General features: G+C 39.2%; 1 protein-coding gene across 4 annotated transcripts in view; it reads left to right on the top strand.

The window, feature by feature from the left end:
• Positions 1–23,670, top strand: part of ZFAND3 (zinc finger AN1-type containing 3) — a 173,046-nt gene that overhangs the window by 109,483 nt on the left and 39,893 nt on the right. For 2 of the 4 annotated variants that reach the window (XM_089529602.1, XM_089529600.1), the window contains one exon: positions 23,526–23,582. In XM_089529602.1, coding sequence (XP_089385728.1) covers positions 23,526–23,582 — 57 coding nt within the window. Of the gene's footprint in view, positions 1–23,525; positions 23,592–23,670 lie in introns of all 4 variants that reach the window. The other 2 variants (XM_089529601.1, XM_089529599.1) reach the window with 1 other exon arrangement.

Raw genomic sequence — 23,670 nt, 5'->3', positions numbered from 1 at the left:
GTTCTAAGGAATAGTTTCTTAAGTAGCAAACTAAAGCTCAGTAACATACCACTGCTTCCTTTGCTTTAAACAACGTATATGTTGGCTTTGGCATTGCACAGTAGAAGACGCTTATGAACTAGACAGGGACCCCAGCCTACAAAGTTGAGACTCCTTGTCCTTCAGATATGCTTTCATCCTGCTCCAAAAAGAGGAAGAAATTCATAGGGCAAAATCCAGTGTCAAGAACAGTAGTATTTGCTTTCTGTAGAAAGCTGATGGAATTATTGTCCACTTTAGATTAAAACATATTAAATAAGGATGTTTTGATCAGTTTTTTTTAAAAAAAAGCTGGTGGTGTTGCATGGAGGTATCCATGGAAATTAGTCCAAAGACTCATATGGTAAACAATTGGTGGAGGTACAAGAAATGCTTACTTGTCCTGATATGGGATCCATATCATGATGTCTTTTTACTGCTGATAGTGTAAAATAGAGTTTGAATCAGATATTAAGATTTTGAATATCGGTTTGTTTGTTTGAGAAAGTCAGACACCCATCTGTTCATAGAAGACACAGATACCCCACCAGCAATACCCCATTTACCATTTAAAGAGGTACAGTCTAGTGAAAGCTTATGAAACCCAGCTCCTTTCCCGCCCCTCTAAATGAAGAACCTATTAACCTTTGTATGTTAATCTCATAGTAAGTATCTAATCTATTGAATTCCATCTGAAATCTGTGTATTTTATTTTGGAGGAGCTACTTTACACTTAAACTATGAGGTGCTTTGAAATGAAAAAGAAACTAAAAGATAAACTTTATTCAGTGGAATTTACATACTATAATTTACCTGAAATATTAGGGTGCTTTTTTTTTAATGTTCTCTATGCCTTTGTATTTGTGTATATTACACAGATGCCTTCTCTTTCTCTCAATCTCAACAGCATTGAGTTATAACTCAGTGTTTCTTCTATCCACTACCACTGCATGGAAGCATCTGGATGGTACTGAGATACAGGGCCAGAACAGACCGGCAGCTTCAAGCCAGCTTGGGGTCATGACGTTTACACGCACCATGCCACCAAGTCACCTGGAAGTTGCTCTGGCAATTACATGCCAGGCGGCTTCAGGGCAACTTGGGAGCGTAATGTTTAGATGCCCACATGTCCCAGAGCCAGCAAAATATTGGCTCCAAAGGCAAAGGGGTGGCTTTTCTCCACCCCAAATAGGAGCAGATTTTTTCCACTCCTATTTGGGGCAGATGCTGCTGGATTGGGGCCACACATTTGTTTGCCGCAGCTCCAATCCATCCTTAAACGGGGCCGCTCCAAGCTGTCCCATAGGGGCCATCTGTTTCGCCCCACAGTTCTGGCTGCAGCTTTCTCTGCAAATACCCAAGATACTAGAACTTAAGTGATAACAGCATCTTCATTTCTTGTCTCTTGTGGAGAGCATCCATTTTGTTCTTAAATGACTGATTTGTTGGAGCATCCTGTTACATATTTTTTTCAATGAAGAGTTAAGCTATAAAATGTACAAATGGGAGAACTTATTTTGAAAACATGTTTTGTTCTATTTTTTTTTTTATTCTTGTCTTCTGCACATATTCTAATGCATGCTCCAAGATGATAGATATTAGGCAGCACAGCCAGTAGCACATTAGAAAATATTACGTTTAAAATTTTTTTTATAGGTTCCTGCGGGGATAGCAGTAAGTGAAACAGTGGTTAGATTTATTTACATTTCCAGCTATCTCTCATTTCTCCCCAACACCCACAAAAGTAGTTCTGTAATGTAGCTCAGATTAGTGTCATTTATCAGAGCTAATTATACAAACAGATGGGGATTTTCTGATTGATGATGGTTTCATTGTGGAAGATTCTTTCCCATGATGAAAAGCACCAAAACTTTAAATGTCTTTTTTAATTTTAATTTAAGTTTGGTTTTCCCTGTTATTTATTTTGTTTTGTAGAGAGTTCTATAATGCATACACTTCTTTGATTATTCAAGTGTTTCTTAAAAGACCAATATATTTCAGTGCAGTATGGTGATATACAACTGCATGCTTTATCAAATGGATTTCTCTTTATCTCAGTAAGAACAAGGATAAGAGATCATTGCATTAATCCCTACCAATATATATAGGACTAAGTGTTCAGAAGTTATGTTTTTTTAAAATAAAAACAATTCAGATGGCAGTGTTCTGTGATCTTCCTTCCTCCCAACCCAATTCCACATCAATGTGTTAGCTGTAGTTCATCGCTCTACATGATAAACAGACTACAGTATAATTGTGGCAAGCCATTTTATCCATCATGTTGCAACAAAGATCTATTGTGTTAATAGTGTTATTGAATGAGAAGAATGTAAAGTTCTTCTTTTCTGAAAAGTATCAGAATATTGTAAGAAAAAAAATCTATAATTTTGCAGCAGTTAGGTTGGCAGGACATTAATGTGATTGTGCGATTTCCTGTAATTCCAGACATCTTTCTTTTGAGAGGATTTTATTCCACGCCTACTTGTATACACTTCCATTTATTTCTTGCAGAATCTGTTATTTGAAAAGCTACCTAAAATGTGAAGAATTCCTCTTTAAAGCTCTTTCAGTTGCCTGAGTTACTTGGTTAAAGAAAAAATAAAGTGCCACTTCCAGCAGTTCTCCTGAAGTGGAGTTAAAGCTGGGGTGTAACTAGAGATGCTGGGGACGTAGACCACACTAGGTGGCACCCAAAAAGTGATTGACACCAAAGTTCCCCAGACATTTAGCTGTTGGCAGAAATGGGCTATGGTGTTCATCTATGTCCCTTTAAAATGCTGGAGGTCAGCAGAAGAGATGTGGTGAGGCTCAGTGAGAGTAGAAAGGAGAGGCTTCAGGTTTTCTTTTTAAAGAAATAATATTTTAATATTTAATTTTTTAAAAAACATGTTTTTATACTTTTAAAGCTTTCTTTAAAAACATTTCATCTTATGAAATGTTGTCTCAATCCAGTTTGCTCTGGGCCACAAGGAGCCCATCAGCAACTCCGACTTTCTGGCCAGAAGTCCCACCCCTCACGATTGGGCTTCTGGGAACTGTAGTTGTTGTTATGTGCCTTGAAGCAGTTTACAAGTTATGGTGACCTTAAGGCAAACTTACCATGGGAGTTCTTGGCAAGGTTTGCTTAGAGAAGGCTTGCGGCAGCAGCAGTGAAAGCAGGGTATGGAGGAGGAGGAAGAGGAAGGTAGGAAAAGGAAGGGGGGAGGGAACCGGTGACAGTGCACAGGCATGGAGAAGGGGAGAGGAAGAGAAAAAGGAAGGAAAGAAAAGGTGGAGCAGCAAGGCAAATAAGGGGAGGGGGGAGGGGGGAAAGGTGGTAAGAGAAGGAGGAAGCAGCCTTCTGTTGTGGTGGTGGTCGTTGTGTGCCTCCAAGTTGTTTACAATTTATGGCGATCTTGAGGTGAACCTCTGATGGGCCTTTTTTGTTTAGAGGGAATTTTTGGCCATTGCCTTCCCCTGAGGAGGCTGAGAGAGTGTGACTTACCCAAGGAAACCCATTGGGTTTCCATGGCCAAGCTGAGAATTAAACCCTGGACTTCAGAGTTGCTGTCCAACACTCAAACCACCACTTATTCTCTTTGCAGTGTATCGTTCTCTCTGGAGAAGAACCCAGGCCTGTTGTTGTTGTTGTCATGTGCCTTCAAGTCATTTCTGACTTAATGAAAACTCTAAGGTGAACCTATCATGGAGGTTGCTTGGCAAGGTTTGTTCAGAGATAGTTTGCCATGACCCTTCCTGGGGCTGAGAGAGTGTGACTTGCTCGGAAAAGGGGTTGGGGGCATGTATCCACCCCTCTCAAGCCTCTTTCCCAGGTGGATGGGTGCCTGTCTTCCTCGGGCACCCATCCACCCAGGAAAGAGTTGGGGGGGGCATGGATCCACCTTTTAAAGCCTCTTTCCCAGGGAAGACAGGCACCCATCCACTCAGGAATGGGGCTTGAGTTGGATCCATCTCCTACCCTTTCCCAACTGGATTGATGCCTGGGGAAGGCACCAATCTGACGGGAAAGGGGTGGTATTGACACCACTTTTAAGTGCTGTAATTGCGTCCTATGGAATCCTGGGATTTGTAGTTTTATTTCAGCCTTCTCTGCAAAAGAGTGCTGGTACCGCACAGAACTACCAATCCCAGGATTCTGTAGGATGGAGCCATGGCAGTTAAACTAGTCTCAAACTACATTGTCTCTACTGTGTAGATACACCCTAGATTAGAGTCACAGAATCAATGGAATCCTACATGCTCATTCACTGTTCAGCAATTGATTGAATGTTGTCTTCCTTAGTTGAGAATAACCAATAGGAATTTATTTATTTGTATTTTATTTGGTTTATATGTGGCTTTTCTGTCCAGGAGGCTGTCCAAAAGCTCCTCCGTTTTGAACAGGATTGTGGTTGTTTCTGACTTATCACAACCCTCTCACGGGGTTTTCTTCACAATGTTTCTTCAGAGATTTTTTTTTTCTTCTTTTTGCCATGGCCATCCTCTGGGGCTGAGAGAATATGACTTGCCCCTATGTTCCCAGTAGATAAGATCCCCATATCCTGTAGTTTGGGTTATGCTCCTCCTACTCACTCCAGATAGGCAGGCAGTAAAAAGAGGTCTTCTAGTGACTCCACATTGGTGGAGCTAACCCTAGAAGGCTAGTCTTGTCCTGCCTATCACTCCAGTAGGATGTGTTTGTTGTTGCTCTCTAACTTCTTCACTATAGCCACTCCAGTCCTTTTCCTTCTCTTCGTTTCTCTTGCTGCCTTGGAAGCATGAAGAAAGATTTAACATGACATGGGCTCCCAGGATTGGAGAAAGGTCATGGCTTTGCCGATGACTCTCCCCCTCCTCCAAAGCTGTCCCCTTTCATGGTGGGAGCACGTGATTTCTGCCAACAGCTTTACAGCACATGGGAGCCGTGGGAACAGATAGTGAGGGGTATCCCCTCCATATCTCTGTTTATCCACATCAGTTCCACCCAGCCTGTTTAGGACCAGGGATCAGGGAGGCAGCCAACCAGAAGTTATGGAAACTTCTGTTCTCAACATCTCTGCCCAGCCCGTTTAGGGCTGGCGTTCAGAGCACAGGCCAGCCAAAAGCCATGGGAAACAGTTTCTCTGCAGCACCTCTGCCCAGCCTGAAACAGGACCAAGGTCAGAGAGGCAAGCCAGCCAGAAGACACAGGATAAGGAGTGAGTACCAGGGGCCCTCTCTTTGCAGCCAGCAAGGAACCTTTGCCAGATTTAATGCCCTCGCTCAGGGCAGGCATTGCCAGGAGGCATCTGCCATTGCCACTGCAGGCACTATACCTAGCATAAGGTTTGGAACTCTGCCAGGAGGGCAGATGGGGGGATAAGCTCTTGGTCTCCCCCTTCCTTCCCATCTCTGGTCCCAGTGGCACCCAGGACCCTAACAGGTGTGAGGGATCCTATTGAAGCCTGGGAAACACATGATGGTGTCACCAGGGCTCCTGCACATTCCCTTTGAATTCTTATAATGAGATGGTGTGGAAGGAGGCAGAGGACTTCTCCTCTGGCATGTACAGCCGCCATCTTGACTGCATAGCTGTAAAGGAAGCTAGACAGGGCCCAGCAGGGGCTGAAGCTTCCAACTCTAAGCTGCCACAGAAAATCCCAGAAGGAAAGCAGAAAATAGTTTCATGCCCTCGCCAGAAGGACCATGGCCTCTGCCACTCACTTCTCTGAGAGAGCACAGGGGTATAAATCTTCTTGCATTCCCTCCTCAAAAGGAGGGGAGAGAACACTTGTGGGAAGGATGGGGAGAGATTCCCTTCACTACCACCACCATCCTCACCCCAATTGTGTCAGGCTGTACCAAATTGTTGCACTCTTGAGGAGTGCAGTTGGGGCCCCTGGTCTCTCCTTTCCATCAGAGATGGTCCCTTCTCAGGATCCAGACATATCTCAGGGAAATGGGGAGCGCTGTCCCACAGCAGCCCCTTCTGGTGCCCTTCCCTAACCAATGCAAATAGGAAGGGAGTTAAGGACCAAGGCAGCCTCTAAATTCCAGCCAGATTACTATAAAGCTTGTCTGAAATTAAAAGGGCTAAGCTTCTAAACCTCATCTTAGTTGGGACTGTTTCAAAAATAAATAAAACAAAATGCCCTGTGAATATCAGGGCTATACTACAGGCCACATGCAGCTATCTACCCATGAGTAGAAATGGTCTTCAGGCACTGCTAACTCAGGAGCAGTTTCCTCACTGCCTGGAAAAAGCTACTGCCCAGGCAGCCTTCCTTAGTAGGGCAGATAAAAGAGGGAAGAGCCCCCACAGCAACAGGGCCTGGGGGCTCAGATTTACAAGGGATACTGGTTAATCTTTTCCGGTGTTCATTTTATTACCGTTAACCCATGAGGTTGGATTCTGCACTATATTTCTTCCTCCTCAGGGTTTTCTTCACAAGGTTTCTTCAGAGGTTTTTTCTTCTTCTTCTTCTTTTTGCCATGGCCCTCCTCTGGGGCTGAGAGAATGTGATTTGCCCCTATTTTTATGTGCTTTCAAGTCTTTCCCAGTTTAGCGTGACTCTAAGTTTCTTCAGAGGAGGTTTACCATTGCCTTCCTCTGAGGCTGAGAGAGTGTGACTTGTGTGTGGTGCCTTCAAGTGGCCCTAAGGTGAAACTATCATGAAGATTTTTTGGCAGTTTTCATGAGAGGAGGGGTTGCTATTGCTAGCCTGAGGCTAAGAGAGTGTGCCTTGGGTTTTTCCATAGAAGTCTCACTCCCGGAAGAGGGAGCACCACCCCCCTAGAAGGCAGAAGCCCCACCCCCAGAAAGTGGAAGCCACACACCCGGCATCATCCACTGGGTGAATGCCACTGACTTTGGGCAATGAGTCTTGAAAAATTTCGCCATCTTTGCTCTAGGCATATTTGGGTAGAAGTTATACTTCTTTGTTTGTTTAGAGACCCTGTTGATGTTAATTGTTTCTATAGCAGAAGTATTATCCTATAATTTGTTGGGCTCCTGAGCAGATGGCTTTCTGAAAAATATTGATCATTCAGATGAGAAAGAGCTGAAAAACTTTTCGAAGTACTCCTTTAGAATCTGCTTATTAGGGAAATCTGTGTCTACTATATTAAAAGGTCATGCCATATACTTGAACAATTTTACTTACTTTGAACCTTTCATCCCTTTCTCTGGGGCTGTCAAATTGTATTTTTTTAATGTTCAGTTGCTGCTAAGGCTGACATTGTGCAGGTTTAAGAAATCTGAACTGTAATATGACATGAAAAATGTCAGACTGGAAAATCTGACTTGGGCAGTTGGTTCAGTTTTGATATTTCAGTAACACCTCTTTGCAGAGGATATGATTTCATTTTAATTTGTGCTTGACTTTTTGAAAAACTGTACAAATTTAGATTACATTGTTAAGCATGATTGGATTGTTTTGAAGAACTGTATAAATACTCATATAGTGCTCATCTGTCCTTTGTTTATCAAGCATACTATTGGATTTAGTGATATTCATATGTCTGAAAGTGGAATTTAATACTGAAAATCTATTCCCCAAATTTTTACAGGCCCCCTGGATTGTGTCCTTTCTCCCTCTTTCAATGCATGTAGTCAACTCTATCCTTCTTATACATGTACTCTATATACTCAACTATAAGTTGAGCTCATATATACATCAAGTGTAAGTTTTGGGGCCAAAATGATAGATTTTCATATGACTCATGGATCAGTCAAGGGTAAAACTTAGGGGCATGTAATGAAGGATGTAGATCTTACTTGTCTGGCAGATCTTTTGCAGTAGTTGCAGGGGGTCAGACTTCATCTCCTGTTCCCTTATCTGTTGGAGTTCCCCAGGGCTCTGTTCTGGGTCCCCTTCTGTTTTCTCTCTACACACTGTCCTTAGGAAAACTCATCAGCTCTTTTGGCTTTTCCTACCATCTGTATGCCGATGACACCCAGCTGTATCTTTCCGCCCCCGACCTTTCTCCAAGGCTTGAACAGCAAGTCTCATCTTGCCTCACAGCTGTCTCGCAGTGGATGTGCCATCGGCGTTTGAAGCTCAACATGTCCAAGACGGAGTTTCTTGTCTTTCCTCCTAAGCCCCACCCTTCAACACTCCTTTTCTGTCTCTGTGAACAACATTTCTATTCAACCAGTCCAGCAAGCCTGCAGTCTTGGTTTTATCTTTGACTCTTCTCTGTCGTGTATCCCTCAGATCCAGACCACAGCCAAGGCTTGTAGATTCTTCTTGTACAATATTGCCAAAATCTGACCATATCTCTCCAAGATCTTGGTCCATGCCCTAGTGATCTCACGACTTGATTACTGTAACGTCCTCCTGGCTGGGCTTCCTCTTTCTCACCTCCATCCTTTAATCTCTGTTCAGCATTCAGCTGCACGCATTATCACTTCCACCCACCGCTCTGACCGCATCTCTCCTGTGTTGGCATCCCTTCACTGGCTCCACCTCCCTTTCCACATTCAGTACAAGCTCCTGCTGTTGACGTTTAAAGCCCTCCATGGACTGGCCCCTCCTTACTTATCAGACCTTCTTTCTCCTCACCTTCCCACTAGGGCCCTCCGTTCTGGTAGTCAAGGTCTGCTGTCCCAGCCCAGGATTTCCTCTGCCCCATCCCGGATTCGCCCCTTTTCACTTGCTGCCCCCCACTCCTGGAACCTTCTTCCCCCACAAGCAAGAGCCATCACTTCTTTAACCAGCTTCAAAACTGAGTTGAAAACCATCCTGTTCAGAGTAGCCTTCCCAGGCATTGCATAATTGTCGCTTGCTATTTGGTGTTCTTTTGTTGTCTATTTATCAAACCATTTCCTGTATTGCTATGTACTGTATATGCATTATCCTACTTGAGAGTATGTATTTTCCCTGGAAAATGATTAACCATCCATTAAGAACCCAAGCCCTCCCTCCAGTCCATCTGCCTTGGTCCAGGCCTTGGAGGTAGAGAGGCACTGCTGGACCTCTTACCCTTTCCCTCCACCACTCTCTTCTCCTTCTGTGTCATGTCTTTTTAGATTGTAAGCCCGAGGGCAGGGAACCGTCTAACTAAAAAGATTGTATGTACAGCGCTGTGTAAATTTACAGCGCTTCATAAATAAAGGTTAATAATAATAATAATAATAATAATAATAATAATAATAGTAAAGGACGAAGCAAAGGAAAACAATGCCAAAGAACTTACAAAATTCCAGCAGGCATAACTATTTGTGCTCATCCTAAAGACTGGATGGATGAGAGAGTAGAGGGGGGGTCTATGCTTCCAGGGCAAAGTAAACTCTTGCCTTTCACCATATATGTACATATAATATGGGTTAAAATATAATACATGCTTATATTGACCCATGGATAAGTCAACTCAGATTTTTTGAGTCCATTTTTTAACTTAAATTTCTAAACTTATACTGTAGTCACTGGCATATCGGCAGCCTGCCTAGTATAGTATTCCTAGTTGTGTAGATATGTCTGTATGTGTAGGAGATGGAACCTACTGCTGCAGTATGCATGCAAGCTCTTACCTGCTTGCATGCATATTTCAAAGGAGAGCCCAAACATCTGGTAGTACAGTTGTCCCTCCATATTCGCTAGGGTTAGGGGAACAAGACCCCTGTGAATATGGAAAAACTGCAAATAACAAAAACACTGTTTTTACCTGAGAGGACACCTCTCTAGGAATCTCTAGGTCCTCCAGTGCAACTCTGTGGTCAATGTCCAACATACACTGACCATAGAATGGCACTGGAGTAGCTACAAATGGTCTTTCAGTGCAACTTTTAGTTAAAGTTGACCACAGAGTTGCACTGGAGGACCTAGACCGTCTTAGAGAGAACATATTAATGAAATCCATGAATAATCAAATCCGCAAATATGGAGGGATGACTGTAGTTCTTTTTTTAAAATACCGGTCTAATTTAACATTTTAGTAAGGTAAACAGGTTACATGATAGCATAAAAGACGTACATGGATAACGTATATACAAGGCCATAATATCTATGCATCCATTCCATTTTATATCCTTTCCAGTTATTAATTCTTATTTGACTTCCCACCATCTCTGAACTATCTTTTTCTAGTCTTGTGTGTCTCCTTCTTAGCATCCAAACCTTTATCTTTTATTCCCTGTGCTACATTCATAATACTACTGTCACCCCTCCATATCCACTGATTTTTTATCTGTGTGTGGATTTAGCCACCCATGGCTTAGAAACATTCCAAAAGACAAACCTTGATTTTGCCATTTTATATAAGCGACACCATTTTATTATGCCATTGTATATAATGGAACTTGAGCATCCACGGATTTTAATATCCACAGGGGTTCCTGGAAATAAACCCTAGTGGATACCAAGAGCCCACTGTATATTATATCTATACAACACTACAATCTATACAACACTACAATTTATAGTAATTAATTCTGAATTAGGCAGAAATATATGTACTTTCAAAACATTCATTCAAATAATGTGCTAGGAGGTACTACAGCTAAATAACAACATTGTATATGTTAATACAGTACAGAATATTGTATAACTCTAAATTACTTTACGTTTTATAATTATATGAATTCATTATGTTCTATGGGTCAATCAGTATGCTTCATACTACCACCAGTTAACCTTCAAAGTAGTATACTGTCATTTGTCCCCAATTTGGTTTCTAGAATGTTATGAAATCTTCCCAATATTCCCTATTTACCTAATATTTATCTTTAATTAATGCTGTTAATTTGTCCAAATCCACCATATTGTATAGTTTCATTCCCCCTTCTTCTGATGTTGATCTCTTCTTTTCCTTTTTTTTTTTTGTTTCTTTCCTTTTCCATTTTTGTGCAAAAACTATTCTTGCCATATACATCAGTGTACCATATACATCAGTATCTTCCAGTATTTCTTCATTTCCTTGTCAGCTATCATGTGTGTCATATTCAGCAGGTAGTGTTCTGCTTCAATTGGGTATTTTTAAATTTAATTCTGTGGTAGTAGTTTTTGTAACACTGCAAGTTCAAACTGATCTAAATAGGAATTTTAATAGTCCCCATCCCTTAATGCATGGCAACAGCTATTTTTGCCCATGTCCCCTGAGGAAATACATGAATTGTGATGTTGTTATGAACTTTCAGACATTGTTGGTTGCAGCTTCCTGGCACATATCTTATATTAGGGGAGAGATGTCTCTCTTTCACACATCTCTTGTGGAACAGAGGTTTGCCTCATTGAATTTTTAACCTATAAGTCTAGAAATTTAGGTCAAAAAATTGACCCAAAAAAACTGAGTTGACTTATCCACGGGTCAGTGTAAGTACTGTACATTTTCACCATCCTCTGGTGAAAAGCAAGAGTATTATCTGTCCTGAAAGCACTGACCACCTCTATCCATCTAGCCTTAAGAGTAAGCACAAAGATTTATGTCAGCTGGAATTTTGTAAGTTCTTTGACATTGGTTTGCTTTGCTTCATCCTTTAGGTCCTTTGCTATATGCCCCTAAATTTGACCCTCAACTTATCCACAGGTTATATCAAAATCCATAATTTTGGCCCCCAAACTTGCCCTCAACGTATACATAAGATCAACTTATAATTGAGTATATACGGTAAATGAAGCCCCAAATAGTCTGAAAACCATGTGGTCACATTTCAGATGGCCATGACAACAGTTCCACTTCGTGAACATCTTTTTAAATCTAGATATAACCACTAACAAATGGTAGTGATTATAGGGAACCCAGATAAGGCTTGTGTTTGTTACATGGAATAATTCTTGAATTCTGTTGACCATAAAGCTTTTTAAATCATTGACCCCATTGTAAGAAGGGGAGCATTGTATGCAGATGGGAATACTAATGCAAAACGAATTGTGTTGACACAATTACTTTCATCTCAATACTCTGTGTTAATACACTCCTTACAGGAGACACATGAAATATGGAACAGTTTTTTACATCTTTGATAGGAAGAGATTGGATTAAAATGTGTTCATGAAGAATCTGATTTTTAAAAATTTTAATTCATTTAAATAATTATAATAATATAAGATATTGTAATTTTTTTGGAATCTTGAGCAACTAAAAGTATCCAAACTGCAGCTAACAGTTATCCATATATACAGAAGGAAAGCAGTATTTCTGGAGACTTCCATTAAGATTTAGCTTCCCTCACTTTTATTTCTTGTATGTTTGGGGTTCTAATTCATGGCCCTTTTCAAACTTGATTATGTAAATAAATTAGGCATGTCTCTTCCAATTATGTACAGTCATGGATAGATTCAGGATATAGGTAGATTTCCAGACTCTTGCTTATATTTTCTCTAGACCACCTTGAAGTGACTATTCTAAGTTCATGTCACATCTTTTGAGATTCCAGTCTGTAAAGATTCTAGTCAAAACCATTTAAGTTCCCCATAGCATAGTGTTTCATAGTATAAAGTACTTTGAAATCAGGTTCAGATATGTTATATTTTAGATGTTTCAGTTGTCTATTTCTGTAGAATGCATATTTTCTAAAAGTGCTTCAGATTAGCATTCCAAACTGCACATATAGCTGCAAACACAGAAAACAGGTAACATATATAAATATTCTACTGTGTCCACTATTACCATCTTGTTTGCATTATTATTGCATTATTCCTCCTTACTCCTGGTGATTATGTCTTGAAGCCTATTGGTATCTCCAGCTAAAGTAGACCCATTGAATAGTCAGTCAACACTTAAATAAATTCTATTGATTCAGTGAGTCTATTCTGTCTTGGTGATTGGCTTGAGAACTCACAGAATTGACGTCTAGCTTTGTGCGTTCCCAGGGTACACTTGTAAAAGATCTGTGCTTATTGGAAAAAGCCAGCCGACATCTGTAAGTCCTTTAAAATCACTGACTACGGAGCTGTATCATTGGAGGTTCTAATATGTTTATCTGTAACAAAGTAAAAAACTAGAAGTTATGGAACTTTATATTATGTTACTATATTATGCTCATTATGTTATGTTCTTCTGATATGTGTATTCAGTCTGTGAGCATTGTAAATAAGCCCACAAAGATTTGATGATGATGATGATGATGATGATGGAGGAAGAGGAGAAATTGTTATTGTTCTTTTTGCTGCTGTTATTATTCCTAGCTAGTAACTTGCATTCTCATGCTGGTTATGGTGGAAAGGGTTCTTGTTTTCCTTTTGGTGCTAACATGGTCTAGTATATCATCTAGATCGAGGGAAGTAATAGTACCACTCCAGTATGCTTTGATCAGGCCTCCCCTGGAATACTACATCCAGTTCTGACAAGCTGGAGGGTGTCCAGAGGAGGGCAACCAAAATGCTGAAGGGTCTGGAAATCATGCCCTATGAGGACTGGCTTAGAGAGCTGGGTATGTTTAGCCTGCAGAAGAAAAGGTTAAAAGGTGATATGACTACCCTGTTTGAAGGGTATGTCATATTGAGGATGGAGCAAGCTTGTTTTCTGCTGTTCCAGAGATTAGGACATGGAGCAGTGGATGCAAACTACAGGAAAAGAGATTTCACCTCAACTTCCTGACAGTAAGAGCTGTTCAACAGTGAAACACATTCCCTTGGAATGTGGTAGAGTCTCCTTCTTTGGATGGCCATCTTTTTTTAGCGGGGGCGCTTTGATTATGTGTTCCTACATGACAGGGGGTTAGACTTGATGGTCCTTGAGGTCTCTATTCCAACTCATGATTCTATGGAAACCATATGAAGAAGATGTTACATAAAATAAAATAAATAAAAATTTCAAGATATGTTAAACCATTGTCCCTTATTATAGCATATAACCAACATGGGGAAGTGACTCTGGACCTAATCCTATGTAGTACCAAAGGCTGAGGTCCAAAACACACGGCAGAAGTAATCCAGTTTGAGACATCTTTAACTATCCTGGTTCAATACTACAGAGTTCTGCGAACTGTAGTTTTGGGAGACATTTAGCCTTCTCTGTCAGAGAGCTCTGGTGCCACAATCAACTACAGTTCCCAGGATTCCCTAGCACTGAACCAGGGCAGTTAAAGCAGTCTCAAACTGGATTATTTCTGCAGTGTGTTTTGCTCCTTAGTTCAAGATACGAGTGTAGCAGATCTGAATGGAAACAGTGACCACAGTGCTCTGTAAATATGGAGTTCCGAACTACCATCAGTTCAGTACTGAGCAGCTAGCAGTCCAGAAGTAACATATCAAGCACTAATATGTGATGTATTTCTTTAAGCAACAAATTTGATCTATAGCTGGAGCCAACCCTATTACATGGCTGTTTGACATATATGCACATGTATCTGCATCTCTTTAGTCAGCATTACCTTATCTTCAGGTATAGTGTCAAATTGCATAATGGATGAGAAAAGTATTTTCCGTACTGTATATGTATTTTTTGAAATGTCCAACTACAAAGTATACAGAGATCTTATTGTCAGATAGTCATTGGCAACCACAAATTGTTCTGGCTACCAACTGCCATCAACCACTCACATCCATTTCCTTTTCTCATCATTCATTATTCATTCCATAGAACTGAGACCTTGGAAAGTTTTTTGCAAATTTGTAAGAGAGGTCTGCTGAAGCATTTGTTTTTTTTTTGGGGGGGGGGTATATTGTGTTAGTATGAACAAAGGCAAGGAAACTAATTGCATAAATTCGCTTGTGGAGATATATCACAGCAAAAATAATGCTCAGAGAAGCTTTTATTAATGTAGCTACAGATGCTTTACTTTTAATTTGAATAGCTAGAATTTTATCTGAATGTGAAGTTTGGTATATCAGTATGTCTAATCCTGCAAAGGTAAACTCATCAAGGAGATTATGGTGGGAATGAAATTGTCAACGTATTTAATAAAGGAAGATGCATTTCTAATTAGTCCACAGTGCCTGTCGTTGAAAATTAATTGTGGTATTATGTAAATGTCATGTTAATTAAGAGGGAAATATGGAAGTGCAATAACTTACAAAAAGTTACTTTTTTGTTAATCTGTATGCAAAGTTACGAAGGGTTGATGGCAAAATGTGTGTTTCTCTGTCTGAGTTTGTAGCTGATCGTATGACAACTTTTTTTTTCTTACCAGTCAATAATTGATGTAGATTGGCCTTTTACTGAAAGCATTCAGAAATCTTTTTTTTTTCACTACACCACCCGAAAGGTCTCCTTATACTAGACTTGGAAACAATACCAGCATTCATTCTTAAGTGGTCATCTACACAAGATGATTTGTCATCACAGCTCACTTACAGTGATAGTCATGGGAATTGAATCTTTAGTATAACACTAACATCTCCAAATGTAATTGTGAAAATCCCATAGAGCACTAGCTTAGAACTTGGTTTTCTTCAAGCATTACCATTCTTCTCAAAAAGTAACTTTCTTTAAGAGGTGCAGATTGTTGGTAACAATTTTTTTTATTTTGTTCAAAAAATTAGGATAACAGATGGAACAGATTTCCCTCTATAATATTGGGAGACTTGCTGAGATTACCTTATATACTCGACTATAAGTTAACCTCATGCATAAATTGAGAGCAAATTTTAGGGCCAAAATTATGAATTTTTATATGATTAGTCAAGGTTAAACGTGGGGGGCATGTAATGAAGGGTACTTGAAGGACCGCCTCTCTCCATACAAACTCCCCCCTCACCTCTCAACAGCATTGGAAGCTGGCTTGAGATTTTTATTTCTTTGGGGAAAATGTAACTGTGTTTTATTCTGTTTTTATTGTCGGTTTTTAATTGTATTGTGGATGTTTTTAACTATGTTGTTAAACCGCCTTGATCTTTGGAAAGGCGGTATATAAATAAAAAATTATTATTATTATTATTATTATTATTATTATTATTATTATTATTAACAAAGGAAAACAATGCCAAAGAACTTACAGAATTCCAACAGATATAACTGTTTGTGCTCACCCTAAGGCTAGATGGATGAGAGACCTTTCACCAGGGGATGGTTCCTTTTTTGACAAGAATTAAAGTACAACACCTACATTTAACCTGTGGATAAGTCGACTCAGTTTTGTTTTTGGTTTTTTTGTCCATTTTTTACTAAACCGTCTAAATTTATATGTAAGTTTATACAGTAAGTTTGCAAAATGTCAGTCCTCTGATAATTGGATAGTGTGTACTATATAAAAGCAGATGCTCTAAAAAGGAAATGGATGACTGTCACATAGCAAAATGATTCATTCTGGGTCAGTTGGCTACTCAGAACTGTCCAAAACTGTAGGTTTATGTAAGAGAATTGTTGATCATACAGCAGCTTCTATCTGTCAGTGAGGTACTTCAGCAGGCGAGCAGGTATGTTAAACCAGTTTGGAAAAGTTTCATGCAAGCAGCTGATTTCTAAGTAGAAGTAAAAGTAATTTCTTGAAATACTGCTGCCTGTAATGTTTCGGTCACTGTTTCTTGTGAAATCTAAATCAGACAATGCATAAAGCAATTCTTTATTACAGTTATTAATAGTAAAGTGCAAACAAACATGTACTGAAATTCTGCATTACTAGCCCTGGATATACTTTGCTGCTTAAATCTATGATTGCAATATTTTACTCTAGAATAAAGTGTGAAGTTCAGGTTATTGTTTTTTCCACAACACTAGTGTGTTCCACTGATGCTCAATGATAGTGTACTTTAGTATTTCATAATCATCATATATCCAATTCATCATGCATTCAGCTCAGACAATATCTTGCATGAATTGTAAAAGAAATGATGCTCCTGTCCTTTTTGAGTAAAATATAAAATCAGATTTTGTAAATGCTCATCATATAACATACGTATACTCTTATATATTCTAGTGGTACTTCAAAGTAAATTACTTCTTCAAGTGGCTGTCCTGACTCTCTTTAATTACTTTAATCTTCAGTTTCAGAATATATGACTAAAAACATTTAACTGAAAACATTTGTCATTACAGTCGGCCCTTCTTATACACGGATTTTTTATACACGGATTCAAGCATACACGGTTTGAAAATGTTCCAAAAAAGTATAAATTTACCTTGATGTTCCATTTTTTATTAGGGACACCTTTTTGCTATGTCATTATATTTAATAGGACTTGAGCATACACAGATTTTGTTATACACGGGGGATCTTGGAACCAAACCCCAGCGTATAACAAGGGTCCACTGTATTTGCAGTCATATTGTTCAGTTTGATCCTTGCACAGTGTAGTAACAGAACAGTTCTGCTCATAGTGAATCTGTTCATATGATTACATTCATGATACCTAGGAGTTTACTATGGTAGCCAAAAGGTTTTTTATTGTTATTATTCCTCTTCCCAAGTGACAGAAATATTCTTTAGGAAAGTTGCTACCTGAACAAAGGGTTTTTTTTTAATCACACTGGTTGAGTTACAGCTCATCAGTGCAGTGATGTCTACGTCATACCCACCATGCTTTTTGTGAATGGAAGTTGTCATTGTTGTTGTTTTAAATTCATTAGTTTATTTTCAATGCCAACACAAAAATAAACACAAATATGTCACCATATGTAAACAGTTTACAGTGAACCATTTGGTTTGGTTCTAGGACCACCTGTGGATACCAAAATCCATTCAAGTCCCATTATATTCAGTAGTATACTAAAATAGTGCTCTTTATATAAAATGGTAAAATCAAGATTTGCTTTTTGGATTTATTTTTTTATTTGTGTGTGAATAGTTTCAAACCATTTTTGGCTGAAACCATGGATACAGAAACCATGGATATGGAGGGCCAACTGATTTTTTAAGAAAGAAAAACCTCTTATCAAAGATGGTATCATTTTTCTAGCAGAATAAACATTTTCTTTTTTCCCCAGTGAATGATCCTGAATTTTCATTTTCCAAAAAGTAAAGTATCAGGAATCCCATAACAAATATTTCTAATAATTATGCTAAAAATTGGGGGGGGGGGGGAGGAAACTTAGCTATTTTAATGCCATATCTCATAGCATCCACCATGCTATGTTTCCATCCCTTATCTACTAGTTGAGTATCCCTTATCTGAAATGCTTAGTACCAGAAGCGTTTTGGATTTCAGAATATTTGCATAAATATAATGAGAGATCATGAAGATGGGACCGAAGGCTAAACATGAAATTCATTGATGTTTCATATCCACCTTATACACATAGCCTGAAGGTAATTTTATATAAATATTTTTAATAATTTTGTCCATGGAACAGTTTTAGTACTTAAAACCATGAGAAAGCAAAGGTGTCACTGTCTCAGCTACCCAGGAAAAGAATTTTAAATTTTTGGATAAGAGATATTCAGCCTGTATAAAATGGGACCTCGGTATCTGCGGGGAATCCATTCTGGACCTCCCCCCACAGGGACCTCATGTTCCGTCCCCAATGGCAATGCGTACACATAGCTGTGCCACAGTTGGGGACAACGGACAGCTTGCTGGCTGCGGATGCCTAAATCCACGGATGTCAAGTCTGCGGATACCAAGGGCCCACTGTATAATCATTCTGGCCAATGCTAATAAAATAGATGTAAGGTTTTTATGTTGCAAGAATACTCTGTGTGTGTTTTTGTACGTAGAATCATGAGAAAGCGCCTTTAAGTCGCTTGTAAACTTATTGTGACCCCATTAATTTTATAGGGATTTCTTAGGCAAGGAATACTCAGTAGTGGTTTTGCCAGTTCTTTTCTACCACAACTGGTATTCATTGGCTGCCTCGTATCTGAGGATCAACCACAATTGATCCTTCCTAGCTTCCAAGGTCAGATGAGATCTGGTGTCTTTATAGAGTATTTAGGTCCTGGTGTTCATTGCTGTTTATAAAGATATCTACCCTATATACTTGTGTATAAATAAAAACAGTTATACTGCAAAAATGACCCAAAAAACCTGGGTTGACGTATATACGAGTCAATACATTACCAAGATGGCAGGGACAGCAATCGTTCACTCCTCAAGCCTCTTCCCAACCTAGTTGGTTCCAGAGAGGGCAGCTGGGCAAGAAGATACAAGAAGAGTGAGCTCTCTCTTCCCAAGTCTCTTTGCGACCCAGTTGCCTCCAGAGGGGGCAGCTAGGCTAGAAAGATGCAAGATGAGAGAATAGGACATCCTTTACATCCATGGTTACATGTCCTTAAATTTTACGCTTGACGTATACATGGGTCATATAAACCCAAGTTTTTGGCCCCAAAACTTACCCTTGACTTATGCATGAGGTTGACCTATACACAAGCATATGTGGAAGTAATAGTAAACTGCCACCATTGTTAATATCCTGGAGTGCAATTATACCTATTTCATTCAATACCTGTTTCCAAATAATATTATTTAGGGGAAATATAGCTTCATATAAATTAAAATTCCTCCTCTATCCTCCCCAACAGGAGGATACATTTTGTAAAAATTAATGACAAAATGAATTAAAATGCTATCTATAGTTTTATATATATTTTATTTCAAAAAGGTTGAAGTGGCTTTAGAAGAAGCTTTAGATTGGCAGTTAAGGTAATTATAATTGTCTTACTTTTGCACTTAAATTTCCTCAATTTACTGTTTCCACCCATTCATTCCTGTATATGTAAATCTATCAATTTAAGCTAACATTTCTGTTCATTTCTTGGAATGAACAGTTGCTATGAAAGTTTATACTAAAATAAATTTGTTAGTCTTTGAGGTGCCACAAGAGTATGGCACCTCTGTGTTGTTTTTGCAGCAGCAGGATAACACAGCTACTGAAAAATACCCTTAGGATTATTTGTACCATATTTTGTATCTCCCCCATGCTCTGTATTTCTGAATAAATCATTGTATCTTGATTTACTGATGAAGATTAAATACATAAAAACAATTGTTATGATTAACTTCTATGAACAATCTCATATCACCCTATTTAAACATTTCTTAAGGTAGTACAAAAATATAAGAGACAGCATTTCTTGAAATTAAACTACATTGGTTAATCTAGCAAGCATCTCATTCTCATTTCTTTATAATTCAAGTAAGCTTCAAAACTGTGAGCAAGAAATAACAACTACTGTGATGCTTATAAAAGGGATTCACTGTGATTACTGTTTTTCATTTCATGCTGTTAAGCATCACATTGATCTGTGGGGTGGGGAAAGTCTGTTAAAATTGTATTTTAAAGTGTTAATGAATTCTTTGGAGGGCTACAAAATCAGTATCTTACCAAATGCAATAAGGTACCATATGTGTTATATTTGGAAACGGCTCTTCTTGCTATCATTTCTAATACAATATTTAGCTCTAGTATATGAAGACTGGTGTTCACTAGTGAGGTGGCAGTGGGAATAAATTATGTTGAGGCATTTCCTCATGAGAAGTGTGTTGTGCATGTTGTGTTTGGGAGCATCTTGGAAAGAAAGTGTATATCACATGGTGGTTAAGATTGCACAGAATGTCTGCTTATCCTGTAGGATAAGAAAAAATATGTTACAAGTAGGGAATTCAGAGAATAGTAACTGACGTCTATAATGGCTGTTGTGATACTTGAATTTGAAACTTCCTGGTTTATAGATCACACTCTTACAATGATCAAGCCACACAACACAACAAACCAGGAATCCCTAGGAATTCTGACTTCTCAGTAACTCCCATTTGCTGTGGGGAGAGCTAAACAACCCGCAGAATTTTGCTCCATTGTTGTTTTCTGCAAATGCAAGACACTACCTTTCTCTGGTTTCTTTCATTTTCAGGAAAAGAATTTGTTCCCTCCCCCATTTGGTTTGTGTCTTGGTTTGTTAGAAGAGAAACAAACTAGAGAAGGGTACCTGCCTATGTTCATAGAACATGATAAAGCTCATTTGTTTAATGGTTCTTGCTTCAGAAAGAGGCAAGTGTGGACTAGCAAGCAGCTCATTCATGAAATTCAGAGTTTGTCATATTGTGTCATGACGATTTGCCTGTTGTTAACTCTGCTGACTTCTCTCTCTCTCTCTCTCTCTCTGTGTGTGTGTGTGTGTGTGTGTGTGTGTGTGTGTGTGTGTGTGTGTATACCAAGCACAAATAATAACTGCATAGGCCCACCCACATATCAAGAGACCTGTTTTTACCATCTATTTTCTTTACTTGTTTTTACATCCTGTTGTTGAATCTCTGATATTTACCTTTTACCTCAATGACCTAACTGTAGGTTATTTCATTATAACAATCCTTTTATCAAAACTGCAGTGCACTAGTATTTCCAATCACATTTGCTGTGAATTCATTTTAGTTTAAGTGCTCAGATGTATGCCTTATTGAAATATATTAAATAATTATTAAGTGGTTGATTAAAAAAGCTCTACAGAGAATTGTTCTGTGATGCGTGTCTAAGGCTGTTACGCAGTGTAAAACTATTACCAGCAACTAATAGCCAGTTTACTTTGCATAGGTAATGTTGGTTTTAATAAGTACATTGTTTATGTATTTGATGTTTGCATATATAAATGAGGGCCAGGATGGTGTAGTGGCTTTAGTGTTGGACTAGGGCTTTGTCCAACAGAACCAACATGGTGTAGTGGTTTGAGAGTTGGATTAGGATTCTGGAGACCAGGGTTCGAATTCCAGCTCGACCATATAAACCCACTGAGTGAACTTGAGCAAGTCACAATCTCTCAACCTTAGAGGATAGCCATGGCAAACCTCAGAAGAAACCTGCCAAGAAAACCCCATGATAAGTTCGCCTTACAGTTGCCATAAGTTGGAAATGACTTGAAGGCACACAACAACAAAAACAACAAAGGACTCTGGAGACAATGGTTCAAATCCCTGCTTGGCATGGACACCCACTGGGTGACTTTGGGCAAGTCACACCCAGTCAGCATCAAAGGAAGACAATGGCAAACCCCCTCTGAATAAATCTTGCCAAGAAGCCCCTTCTCCATGATAATTTTGCCTTAGGTTCACTATAAGTTGGAAACAACTTGAATGCATACAACATATAAATATGATGGCTTGTTTTGGTATATTTTACTGACACCTGAACAATATGTAATCCTTTACAAGATTTTTAACTGTCAGTTTTTAAAGAAATTAGGCTACCCTCTTGAATGTCAGTGTAACAATTGCTTTCTATTAGTAATTAGTATGGTATCATCAGTATTAGATATTTTTTATGAATTTGATTTTTTTAAAAGTGACTTGATAAAATCTGAATATAATATTTTGGTTAAAAATGGTTTTTCACTTTCTAGTATTTGTTTACAATTGTGTGATCTTATGATCTGTATGAGTTCACATAAGGGCTATAGAACTAGTCCTGTAGAATTCAAAGACATCGCCGTCTTTTTCCACATAGTCTGGAAAATCAGTATGGAAAGGCATCTTGTAGCACCTTTGAGACTAACTGAAAAAGAGAAGTTGGTGGGGTACAGACCGCCTAAAAAGAGCGGTCTGCCCGCGCTTTGTTCTGCTGCGCAAGGAAGCTGCAGCGTAAAACTACGCAGCTTCCTCGCGCAGCAAAAAAACACTTTTGCGGTGCGCGATTGTGATGTTGCAGTGTACCAATGGTGCACTCGCGATGTCACAATAGCATCATGATGTGCGGACGCTAAGCGTCCGTTGCGTCAATGGCAGCACCCATCTGTACAGGGCGCTGCCATTTGACGCCCTCGTTACGGATGAGGGGCATCTGGAAGCGCAGCCCCTGACACGTGACGATGGCTCCCCATTGCACCCATCTGTCCTGGGCCGTTGTTAGCATGAGCTTTTGTAGACTTGAGTTTACTTCCTCAGGTGCATGGTGTAGAGTGGCATGTCCAGGCATGGACCTATATAAGTAGTTTTTGTGCAAGAATGCCCATAGGAATGTAAAACTTTGTGATTGTGGAGATGAGGTGACAAGTTCAGTTTTAACAAGGACTTTTTACTCTAACCCATGCACCTGAGAAAGTAGACTCAAGTCTACAACAGCTCATGCTACCAACTTCTCTCTTTTAGTTAGTCTCAAAGGTGCTACAAGATCCCTTTACATACTGATAGTCCAATACAGTTTTTCATTTGCTTTCTTCTCAAAGCTGATTCCTTGCAGTACTGTTATACAAACTGCACAACTGGCATCCTCTTGAGAAAAACAGTTTACTATTTAACATGGGGGTAACTGATTGAGAGATGTCAAAAAGTGTCTTCAAGTCACAGAACTAAATTTGATTATTATTTGGCTGCTAGCCAATGTATTGAATGGTTGGTGTAGGAATAGAGAACTCCTGTTAAAACATTTTCTGCTCCTTATATTATAGCTGTCTGCCTTGTTGTTGTTGTTGTTGGATGCCTTCAAGTCCAACCTACGTTAACCTTAAAATGAACTATCACAGGATTTTCTTGCCAAGATTTGTTTAGAGGGATGTGCCCTTGGCTTCCTCTGAGGATGAGAGAGTGTGACTTGCCCAAGGTCACTCAGTGGATTTCCATGGCCAAGTCTGGATTTGAACCCTTGTCTCCATAGTCTCCAAATTCTCAAACCACTACACCACATTGGCACTTAAAGTGTGTCTTACACAAGTTTACGTTAGTTGCACACATACGGGATGTAAGCCTGTTCTTGATTATCAGTATAGAAATAGAAAAGTGATTTGGCTGTCTGTGTTCTGTTCTCAGGTGGGCCACGCACAGATACAGCTCATGTCTCCTTAACTACAGCAACCAAAAGATCCTGTGAGTCAGGTAATCTTTATTTTTATTATATTTATTTTTTAACACGTTATTAGGCTACATATTGAAGGAGGGACCAATATTTTTAAAG

Source organism: Sceloporus occidentalis, unplaced genomic scaffold (assembly GCF_023333645.1).
Source record: "Sceloporus occidentalis isolate IW3139 unplaced genomic scaffold, rSceOcc1.0.p SCAF_6, whole genome shotgun sequence".
NCBI lineage: Eukaryota > Metazoa > Chordata > Lepidosauria > Squamata > Phrynosomatidae > Sceloporus > Sceloporus occidentalis.
The sequence above is the reverse complement of the archived record's forward strand: the minus strand, read 5'-3'. Positions and strand labels throughout refer to the sequence as shown.